Genomic DNA, 12,162 nt, shown 5'->3' with positions numbered 1-12,162 from the left:
AAGGTAATTTTTTTTTATTTTTATCGAGAGTATTCTTAGGTAATTTCAGTTATCTAAGATGTAATTAACTATAGGGGCTTGCCCTTATAGGAAGCTTTTCCCGAACCCAGCATAATATAAACCCTATTTAATTCCTTATATTAAATAGGGGAATTTGTCGGCCAATATATTGGTTTTCGCAGACCAAACGGATGTCATAACTTTCTTTGGTTTATTTGATCGAGCCTCACCCTCAATTCTTGTGTTCATCCTTTGGGATAGATACAGGATTTGAGATAAAGTGCTCTTTCATCTAAACTATGAAAATTATGGGGTCAGTTTGACTTTATCTTTTTCAAAATTAAATTTTTTTTAAAAATGACCTTCCGAAGCGGGCAACGGGATTTCAATTCCGATGGCCGACAGCTTCTTACGGGCAAACCCCACACCAAAAATAGTGCCGACAAACACCAAGACACCATCAACACATCATCAACACACCACCACCACCACTCCCATCTACACACACCAATACTACCACGACAACACTACCTGAACCATCACAATCAACCCAACAAACCACCACCACCACACTAACAAGCCACTACCACCACACCATCAACACTACCACAACCACCACTCTCATCTACACACCACCACAACCGTCAAACGCCTACATAGCAACCCACATAGGCCACAAACCACCAATGACAACCCATCAAAGAGAATGACCGCAAAGCACCAATTGCTACTCACACAGACAATGGTCGCCCAACACCAATAGTCACCCACATACTTCAATTTCTCTATAGATGAAAGCGACAAAAAAAAAACATCATCACTAAAATAATGTGTACTTTAATTCCTCCATAGATAAAAGCCACAAACCACAAACAACATTGCCGAAAAATTGAATGCTTCAATTCCTCCATAAAGAAACACCGCAAGCCACAAACTTCTTAACAAATAACCTAAATGCTATAGAGCATTGCCAAGACAACAGAGATCAAAGGGCCAAAACCGCAAAGATTAAATGGTCAAAACAACAAAAAATCACAAACAATCAAAATTCATAGAAAAAACAACAACCGAGCATTACCTCCATTTTAAAGCAATATTCATAATTTTACATTGAGCACAACCACAGCCTGGAGAGAGCAAGCCGTGTGATTCAAAGCCACGAACCAAAAAAAATAATGTGCATAAAGACAAAAGAGAAAGGGTAAAGTTTGCTAGAAGACAACATAAAATAAGGGGAACCAAACAAAGAAGAATGTGAAGTTGTTTTCCCACCATGAGAGAGGAGGAGCAAGTATTCATAGAAGAGAAGCAAGAGAGGAGTAATGGGAGCTATGTAGAGGAGAAGAATCTCCTAGGACAGAGGTACGTGAAAGAAGAAAGGGGAGCAGGAGAGAAGTTACCTAGGGTCAGTGTTACGATTCAGGTGAGGAGTTAGGGTTGAGATGTGAGGAGAAGTACAGAAGAAGAAAATACCATGTGATTTCGTAATAAGCCAATCAAACAAAAGAGGGCCGCAGGATCGGACCAACGTCCCACATTTACCTCAATTTTTCAGTCCGGAGTCCGGACATGCGGACTACGGACGATGCAGCGGAGGATTGGACCTCCGCTGTATCGTTGCATTGCGATTGTTGTTCGCTCACACACCAAAACCGCCAAACGCCTACATAACAACCGACATAGGCCACAAACCACCAATAACAACCCATCAAAGAAATGACCGCAAAGTACCAATAGCCACTCACACAGACAATGGCTCCCAACACCAATAGTCAGCCACATACTTCAATTCCTCTATAGAAGAAAGCGACAAACAACAAACATCATCACTAAAATAATGTGTACTTTAATTCCTCCATAGATAAAAGCCACAAACCACAAACAAAATTGTTGAAAAATTGAATGTTTAAATTCCTCAATAGAGAAAAACCACAAGCCTCAAACTTCTTCACAAATAACCCAAATACTATAAAGCATTGCCAAAACAACAAAGATCAAATAGCCAAAACCGCAAAGATTAAATGGTCAAAACAACAAAGATCACAAACAATCAAAATTCACAGAAAAAAAATACAACCAAGCATTACCTCCATTTTAAAGCAAATATTCATAATTTTACATTTAGCACAACCACAACTTGAAGAGAGCAAGCCATGTGACTCAAAGCCACGAACCACAAAAAATAATGTGCATAAAGACAAAAGGAGGGTAAATGTTGCTAGAAGACAACAAAAAAATAAGGGGAACCAAACCAAGAAGAATGTGAAGTTGTTTTCCCACCACGAAAGAGGAGGAGTAAGTATCCAGAGAAGAGAAGCAAGGGAGGAGTAAGGGGAGCTACATAGAGGAGAAGAATTTCCTAGGACAGAGACACGTGAAAGGAGAAAGGGGAGCGGTAGAGAAGTTACCCAGGATCAGTGTTACGATTCAGGTGAGGAGTTAGGGCTGAGATGTGAGGAGTACAGAAGAAGGAAATACTATGCGATTTCGTAATAAGCCAATCTAACAAAAGCAGACCACAAGATCGGACCAACGACCCACATTTACCTCAATTTTTTTGTCTAGATTCTGGACGTGCGTACTACGAACGCGATGCAACCGAGGATCAGATCTCCGCTGTATCGCTACATCGCGACCGTTGTCTAGACTTCGGACAGAAAAATCGCTCCCACATTTAACTCTATCTTCAAAATTTTTTGATTTTCAAGATTGGACAAGCATGTAATATTCTATGATCAACAAAGAGCCTTAAACCCTAGAGCTTCATCGCATGGCGCAGTCGCATGTCGGATGTTTCCAGCCGCCGAACCGTAACCTCCTTCATCCCGCGTCAAGTGATGCTCGAAATGGCCACCAACGCAACCGCCGCCGCCTCTAAGGATGACGACTTTAAGAAGAAGAAGAAGAGGAAGGACGAGATAGTGACGGTAATGGAAATTGAGAACGAAGGGAAGAAGAGCAAGAAGAAAAAATCTTCTAAGATTTCCAATGGCGGTGGTCACGTTTCCGACTTGATTGAAACCCCAGCATTGGATAGGCCGAGCGGCGATGCTATATCCCTGAAAGGGAAGGGGCGTGAAAGCCTCCTAAGATCCATCGCAGCGTTTCTTGAGAGCAGTGGTTTTGCTAAGACGCTCTCGGTTTTTCGCTTGGAAGCGCAGATCGAGGTAGTCATCTGTTTGGTAAACTTTTAGTTGAGAACACTGATTTTTGAGAACGCGTGCTCTGTGTGGATTTAGCTATTCGTCATTTCTCTGCTTGTTAGAAGGCTAACATGATGATCATGTCTTCATTTTCTATGTTCGTTCTGAAACTTTTTTCATTGATCTGTTAGAAGCTGTTTGCAAATCATGTATGTTTGAATTTAGTAGATCCAGAAGAAATTAAATCCTGAAAATTATTTAGCGTGTTAGAGGTCAAGTCAGTTTAAATTGAGAGGAACCATTTGGCTACTTATTTCAGGATTTAAGTTTTTTTTAACTCAAATAGAATTCGACCCACCAACTAAATCCTTTAAATGTTTAAGGAAAAAAAAAAACAAACAAACACAATTATTCTTCTCATATCTCGAAGATATTATGCAAATCATTAAGTTGAGCGGCTTCTTCTTTGACTCCTGCAATCATAGGACACATTAGTAAGTTGTTGATTACAAACAAATTTTTTTTTTGAAATTAATGAAGTTAATGTCTTAGGCCTATATCGCACATGCAAGTGGCAATCACTTGTCTCACAATATATCTTTAAAACCTCTTCTCAACTATCACATGTATGTTGGGATCTTCATCATTAGCAACCACCTCAACCAACTTGCTATTATGCTGCATTTTAAATTTAGATATGTTAAAATATGTGTTATTGTTATGGCGACTATAAAATTATGTGGCGCTGAATAAGTATTGACATATTTGGCCTGAACACTTAGTTAAAATTATTGCATTTAATTTAGCACTAAAAATATTCCTGCAACATTGTTTTGTAGCTTGTTATGGTGATTGGTATAAAATTCTTATTCCATTGAGTATCCAATAGATGTTTCTCTATGAAACTCACTGAGATGATATTGATATTGTCAAAAGGGCACTATAAGTTTTTTAATGTTAGTGTAGCCCGAGTTAGTTTAGTAATATATTTGTTGTGATGTTCGAAATGCTTCATTCTCCACTAACCATTATAGTATACTCGAATTTGTTGTAGGCCCCTCTCATCCATAAGTAAAGTAGATAAATTATCGATCAAATGAGATATCGCCATCACATTTTGAGAATTGTTTTTTTTTTCCAATTTTTATTTTTGCATTGTATACCATTTAGTGCTTCAATTGTGTTGCTGAGGAAAGGATAAAATTATAAATTTTCTATTTTATATGACTAACAATTTTTCTTCATCAGGGGCAGATTGATCAACTCATTTGACAATGACATGATTGTTTGTAGCACATGATTAAAGCATTTATATACTATTTATAATGAATTTTAAAAGAATTTACATATTTTATGTAATTTTGGGCATGCACAATACTAAATGAAAAAAATTTTCTATTTTATATGACTAACAATTTTTCTTCATCAGGGGCAGATTGATCAACTCATTTGACAATGACATGATTGTTTGTAGCACATGATTAAAGCATTTATATACTATTTATAATGACTTTTAAAAGAATTTACATATTTTATGTAATTTTGGGAATGCTTAGTATCTCTAAGAGATATTCTAAGTTGTTCAATTGAGATCATGTTATTCGTGTCACTCAGTAGGCCACAAACTACCAAAATATATCGCAGTTGCACAAATATCTCAGGTGGTAGATTGTGGTCTAAACCTCCAAAAGATTTCCCTCACATGCATACATTAATGATGAATTATCATCATTATCATTAGGGGATTCTTATACTTTATTTTTCTCCTTTGATGGGGCCTTTTATACTTATTTTTTCTCCTCTGATGGGCCTCTTCTATTAAGGAGATAATATACCGTTTTAGATAATTTATCGCAATGTGTTCAAATGCCAAGCATTTGAAGCAATTTATTAATGTTCTCTTAATATTTGAAGTACCAACTTTGTTCCTTTTTTATGTCTGTGAATGATTGGAAAAGTTATTTTTTAGGAGGCACAAGATGTGGATCATTTCGGGTTTCTTTACCGACTCTATAATATTTTTGTTCTATACTCAAGAAAAAAGTTCTTAGTAATAGCTTGTCATCTTTCTACCTTTAAAGATAATTTAATGATATCGAATAGGGTCTAATATTATTGCAGTTGTTTGATATTTGAAATGACAAGGCACAACCCTTCGATAAATTAGGCAATGTTTTGGTCCTTGGGTTTGATGTTCATATTTCAACATAAGTTAATCGAATTCAGTTATATACTGTACTATGGTTAATTTTTTTTGTTGAGAACTGTGAAGTTCAATGAAACCATCCTTCTTGATATGTGATGGTGAATAATTTTTTTCAGTTCTCTTTTCATTTTCTTTCATTCTTAGTTTTGCATTTCCTAGACCTCGTTATTTTAGGATTCTCCTAGGAAATAATTTTTTCTTTTTTTAACATGAAGTTTTATTGGTCTACTAGTTGGTACGTTTTTATGTTCAAATCGACATTCTATAATATACAACAAATCTATAAAATTGTCAGGATTTAACCCACTCTCAAAATATGGAATTTCTACTTTGACCCCAAAATCGAATTTCTATACCCCAAAATATTGTTAATGTCTAATGTCTAACTGGTTTTTTTCTATGAAAGGTTTGTTCTCTTTGGATGATTCTTAGTTTGCTTGATAGAAATTTCTTTCATCTCACAATTGAAGCGATTTGATCTGATTGAAACAAATTTAAGATGCAATTCCACCATTGTTAGTTCTTGGCTATAATTGGGTTGGTTTTTCCCGTGACATGCTATCCTAGGCTTTGATTTCAAATTTGACACTGTCTAAATAAATGATACAAGAGTGCCTCTAAAAAATAAATGTTAAGTGGGAAACACTTATTCATGACTATTTTAGCTTATAACTAATTGGAAAAAATATACATTGAAAAGTTTATGTTACTAGTTGACCTCTCTGCTTTCCAAATACTGAAACCTAAAACCAACACTTTTTAAACTACCTCAAGTGGGAAATGTATCAATAGCCCAAGAGAAAAACCGCCCCATGGATGGAAATAAAGGAACAATTATAAGCTATGTTCTGTTGGGTGACTTGCTCCCATTTTTATCCCTAATGTTGGAATGTTGGTGAACACACTGCCAGTTACAAGGGAATCTAGCCTAAACACCCAGGATAACCTGAAATAAAGCTCACCAAAAGATCTCCAATTCATCAGAGGCATGGGTTTTTTATAGATAAGCCCTAATACTCTTATGGCCTTACTTTATTAAACTACCCCTCTTATGAAACTAAAAGGAAAAAAGCCTTTATAAATATTTTTTTAGGAAGGTTTACATATATGCCACTCAAAACATCCTATTTTATGTATCTAACACCTAAAATCCTTTATTTATTGGTATATCACCTAAAAGTTCTTAGTAGAACAGTTTTACCGCTTCGCTTTCTGGTTAACCTCTGTTAGTTCTCACCACACAGAGAAGAAAAGAATCTTCTCCCCCCTCTTTTCTGCACTTGTAAAGAGAAACTCTGCCAAAATCCTCTTCTCTATCTCTTCTTTGCCTGCATTTTTTTCAGCGAACTTACATAGAGACGTTGTTTTCCAATTCTACTCTTTTTAATCTTCTTCAAAATCTGAGATTTCTGCATTTAGGCCGGAACAACATAAATGAGTTGAGAAGAATCCATATATCTATATATTTTATGAGAAAGTATCACAATAACCTAACATAAGTCTCACAAACAAATTGAGGACTAATCTTTACAATTAAGATGTTTTAACCCATCGAAATCCTAGTTATATTTGTTCTCTCTTCAAACAACCCAACACCATTGAGAACAAGCAACTCACCTAGTTTTAAGCCATTAAAAAACCAGTAATACAATTACTGTCAAATAAAAAGGAACTTGACCAAATACGAAACAAAAACAATACCTTTCTTTCAGCAATATTGCAAGAACGCCTTCCTATACCAAGCACGGAAGTTGTCCATATCCTCTTCTTTCTCCAAGCTCTGCTACAACAGGCGGAAATCCAGAAGGTGAGATTCATTGGGAGGACTCTTTCATAGGAGGACTTAAGCCAGTTGGTGTCGTCGCAAGTGAGGCCAGCAGCGGGTGATGGCTCTCATTGTGCTGATACATTTGGTGTATTAAAGATTTTAATGTGGTAGATAAGTAAAATTAATGTTTAGGGTGTTAGATATTTAAAATAGGATGTTTTGAGTGGCATGTATTTAAATGCCCCCTTTTTTAATTAATAGAAAAACCTTCCTATCTCTAACTACGACACAATGCTTGTGGCATTTTTTTTCTTTTATTTTTATGATGGAATATGTAGGTTTTGTAACAGTAGTTGTTGGAACAAGTCTCTCTCCTTGGGATTTAGTACTTGCATGATTTTGTGGAGATCCCAACTTGGATTTTTTTGCCATTAGTGTTAGTACTGGTTTAAAGGTTCTTTATCCACTACAATAGGCTTAGCTATGTTTCCCCCTCTGAGACTCCACTTGCAATTACTAGCTTTATTTATTGACAAAAAATTTCCTTAATTCGAATATATATTATTATTTTTATATCATTTTATGTTTATGCTTTTTTTGATTAAAAAGTTATGATTCAGTATACATGTTTTCAGTTTCTTGTTATGCATTAGATGTTGAATTTGTTGATCCATTGACCATTAAATTTTTATTGTATTGCTTTTTTAATGAAATTTATCATTAGAAGTAGAACTCATATTTCTATTACTTGAATAGGTTAACAATACAGGAGTTTCTTGTTTTAACCTGGAGGATTCATGTGACAAGTTAATTGAGTTGAGGTACTATGCCATATTTTCATTGTTTAAATTAATTCTTGCTTTTTAATCGAAGAATGTCTATTTTGGGATATAAATGATTTGCTCTTCTAGCTGAAGCTTTTATCAAAGTGATGCCACGATACTCATATGATTGAAGAATGCAACATTTTTTTTTTCTTTTGCAAATACAAGGACTTTATTACTGTTATTTCGCCATAAACTCTGATTATATTTATTACCTTAAGATAAGGGGGCTCTCTTCTATGTTTAGTGCTTTTGCTTTATTGGGGAGATCTTTGGTTGTTCATTTTAATGAACCATTGAATATCATCGTTTCTTTTTATTTATTTATTTTTTAAAATTTGCTTTCTCATGAAACTTACACATTAATTTAAAGGATTTATGTCATGATTTTTCGACCCTACTTAGTGGGATAAAAGCTTTATTTCGTTGTTGTTGTTGTTATTTCTTTCTCATTAAACTTTAGTTATTAAAATTTAAGAGAATTTTTTTTGCATTTCTTACAGAATAAAGAACAATTTCTTTGAGTAAGTAAACAAACATTTCATGTAGGAATTTTTATACTGGGATTTAAATGGCTCGATTATATTGATAAAACTTTCTTTTGAAGTAATGACATATACGTAGGTGACTGAAGATATAATTTTTTTTTTCTTTTGCAAATGTATGAAATTTTTCAGTGTTATTTCTCCATGTTGAATTCTGAATTGTCTTTTGGAAATACACGCCTCGAGAGTTAGAGCCGGGAGAAGGAGAAGGAGATGGAGAATGAGAGAGAAGAAAATGTCCTGAAATTCTAAGTAAAGAGGCCAGAAAAAAATTCTCTTTATTCATCATAGAGCCTCCTATTTAGAGGAAGTTTTTTTTGTGCAATTGTAGAAAGGAGAGAGCAAATATGAAAATTCTCAATTATCGAAAGGAGAGAGCGATTATGAAAATCGCCCTTAATGCAGTTAATATGTTGATTTAATACTAAATTTGCATTACAATTTGATTTGAATGCGACGGTTATCAACTAGTCGGTATATCTGGGTTCGGTCAACTGGGGCGACTGGTCGTTTGTCAATTGCTCTTACTGAGATAAAGCCGGTTGGCAGGTCAGTGTTGACCGGGCCTCCTTGCACGAAGAGAGGGTAGTTGGGACCGTGGGCATGGTCTGTCGGCTGTATCTGCTGGCATTGCGTGTCGGCCTACTTGATCGAGTGGACAATCGTCAACTAGCTGACACGGACCACGCTAATTAAGTTCGACGCTTCAGTGGTCCAGCCATCATCCTTAGCCGGCTGATATCTTTGAGATTCATGCTGACAGTTTTAGTACATACACTCCATAAGTTTTGATTATATCTATTACTTGAAGATAAGGAGGCTTGTTTATGTTTTATACATTTGCTTTTTTGGGGAGGTCTTTCATTTCGGGTTCATTAGACATTTCAGTTATTGAAACTTACGAGAAACTGTGTAGCATTTGTCTCTAGCATCTTTATTGGTCTCTGAGAAGTTCACCATTCCGTTTATTTTCATTTAATAAAGCGGGCTGCTCATGGCATGCATATTGGGTGAACAAGATCTGATTCTAGTGTTTCAAGTTTTGTCTATTACTATTTTCTCAGCAAGTTGAACTTACATTTAAAGAAAAATTAGTTATTGGCCGGGTAGAACTTGAATTTATTAGACTTCAAGAAGGTTTCTTTGGGAAGAGATACATCCTGCTGCAATATGCATATTTCTAACTTTTCATTCATTGATTTTCAAAAAATTTTCACTTGCTGACTATGCTAAACCTTTCAGCTAGAGCAATTTCTCCTGCATAAGTTTTAGTTTGTTGGTTAAATTGTGTAAATTTGTTGACTACCATAGTTATGAATTTACCATTTCATTTTTTATTAATGTCAAATTAATTCTAGTGGCATCTGAAGTGTTTAGCTTGCAACCTTCTTTAAATTAAATATTCACTTGCTTCTTGCATTGAAATTTGATCTGCAACTGATCCCCCTTGTCAGTAATTGGTCTCGTACTCTACTTTAAATTTGTAAAATATTTAGGATAGGTTAATATCCTTATAAAAAAGGTATGAAAGTGATTCTTGTGGTATTTTGACATACCATTGATGCACACATTCCATCTTCCTTGACACCTCCCCTAAAAAAAAAAGGGAAATTTACATATGTAGCACATAATTCTTTTGTATTTACATATCTCATACCTAAAATTCATATTTACATACATTGCACTTTGTTGCTTTAAACTAAGCATAAAAATATGCATTGCACTTTTTAAAAGTGATAGTAGTGTTATTTTTGATGTGATATTAAAGATTTGAGTACTACATGTGTTAATATGAAAGTTTAGGCGTGAGATATGCATAGACAAAAGAATTGTTTGAGATATGCGCTTAGTTTTGTTGTTTTTGAAGGTCAATAAATATTATAGAGATCTTCTATTTGTCTACATTTTCCATCAAATACCTTAACCCTAATAATTATTGTTCCTCCATAAAATGAAATTGATGTTCTAAGCGGAATTATTTATATTGCCATGAAATGTTGGTTCAAGAATTCTTTTCTAATCAGTTTGCTTCTATTTGTTATTTGGAATTTCATAATGATTTATTAACTATACAACTGTAAATCTCAGTAGAATCTCGTTTAGACATGGAACTTGGAGGACAACTGTGATTTTTCTGCCAGAAGATTTCTTTTATATGGTTGAATTTCATGTAAATTTGATTAGAAGAGGAAATTTTTTATTTTTTTGTTGGCGATGCTGAAGTACTGATGTACTTTGATTGATTTATTTATTTTTTAATTATGGTTTATGTTTACAGTAGAATATCACGATATGGTTTTAGATAAGGTTTTTTTGTCTATTAAGTTTAGGGGCATTTACATACATACCTCCCAATTCTTATTTATTTACATATCTAACACCTAAACTTCCATTTTTATATTTATACTACCCAAAATTTTCATATCACATCAGAAATGCCAATATTTTTAATTTTAAAAAGTGAAAAACATCTTTCTATGCATAGGTATGATAACATATATGTGAAAATTGATGTTTAGGTGTTAAATATATAAAATACATAAGAAATGAGTGGTATGCATGTAAATCATCCTTAATTTTAATAAATAAAAACTGTCTTTGTGAACCCTGGAGTCATTATCCTTGATCAATGTTATCACAGTTCTTTTCTTTTGGCCTCAATGAGTTAAAATGACAAATCTAGCTTATCTTGAATGATATTCTTGTGCTTTGTGTTCTTTTTTCATTGGATAACTAGACTAAAAAAATTAGTTTGATTTGCTGAACTGCGCTATCTTTGAGTTGTCTATCCTTTGTTTATTTGAAGTCTCATTACTGAAAAGACCTCCTAATTTCTTTTTTTTTAATGGTTTCCAGCTACTTTTCTGCCTCATTGTGTTGATTCTTGTATGCATTTCTGTTATTTTGTTTGCTTTTTCTTTTAATCAACTCAGTTGTTTTTATTAAGGGACATTTACATACATAGCAATCAATTCTTATGTATCTATGTATCTAACACCCAAACTTTACTTTTACATTTATGCCATCCAATATTTAATATAAAAAATGCTACCATTTTAACTTTTAAAAAGTGAATACACCTTTTTAAGTGTAGTTAAGTTGGCATGTATATAAAATTGAATTTTAGGTGCTGGATATGTAAATACATAGGAATTCTGTGTTATGTATGTAATCTTCCTTTAATTAAAGTTTTTTTTAAAATTTTTTAATTTTGTGCAGTAATATATATCCAATTGCTAGCGTAGACTGGTCAAAAGAACAAGGTATGATTTCATTTCTTTGGCATGGATCCCGCATTGTTTTTATATTTTCACTCTATTAAAATTTGATGTTAAATTATTCATATGGAATATAGAAAAATTAATTGTTGATGATTCAGATGTCCAAACTAAAGACAAAAAGAGAAAAATTAAGCAAGTCTCTGATTCATTTGGACAAGAAAATTCTAAAAAAAATTGCTTGGATACAACCCTTGGAACAGAAGAAAATACTGATCATGAAAAGCCTTCGAAGGTAGAAAAGAAAAATAAACATAAGGTGATGCTTGAAGAATGTATGGGCGAAGTAGCCTGCATAAACTGTGAAGTGGTTGCTAAGGAGAAAATTGAAGAATCAAATGGTTTGACCAGTAAACCCAATGCTGCAGCAAGTGATATTGAGAAAGGGAAAGGTGAGA

The 12,162-nt window shown here is 34.1% G+C and overlaps 1 protein-coding gene across 5 annotated transcripts in view; it reads left to right on the top strand.

The window, feature by feature from the left end:
• Nucleotides 1–2,699: 2,699 nt before the first annotated feature.
• LOC110032957 (suppressor protein SRP40) overlaps nt 2,700–12,162 on the top strand; it is a 35,325-nt gene continuing 25,862 nt past the window's right edge. For 3 of the 5 annotated variants that reach the window (XM_020736762.1, XM_020736760.1, XM_020736755.1), the window contains exons 1-4: nt 2,700–3,167; nt 7,874–7,938; nt 11,706–11,749; nt 11,842–12,156. In XM_020736762.1, the coding sequence (XP_020592421.1) occupies nt 2,784–3,167; nt 7,874–7,938; nt 11,706–11,749; nt 11,842–12,156 (808 nt within the window). In that variant the 5' untranslated portion in view covers nt 2,700–2,783. The remainder of the gene's footprint in view (nt 3,168–7,873; nt 7,939–11,705; nt 11,750–11,841; nt 12,157–12,162) is intronic. The other 2 variants (XM_020736761.1, XM_020736757.1) reach the window with 2 other exon arrangements.

The sequence above is a fragment of the Phalaenopsis equestris genome, unplaced genomic scaffold, assembly GCF_001263595.1.
Source record: "Phalaenopsis equestris unplaced genomic scaffold, ASM126359v1 Scaffold001070, whole genome shotgun sequence".
Classification (NCBI taxonomy): domain Eukaryota; kingdom Viridiplantae; phylum Streptophyta; class Magnoliopsida; order Asparagales; family Orchidaceae; genus Phalaenopsis; species Phalaenopsis equestris.
The sequence above is the reverse complement of the archived record's forward strand: the minus strand, read 5'-3'. Positions and strand labels throughout refer to the sequence as shown.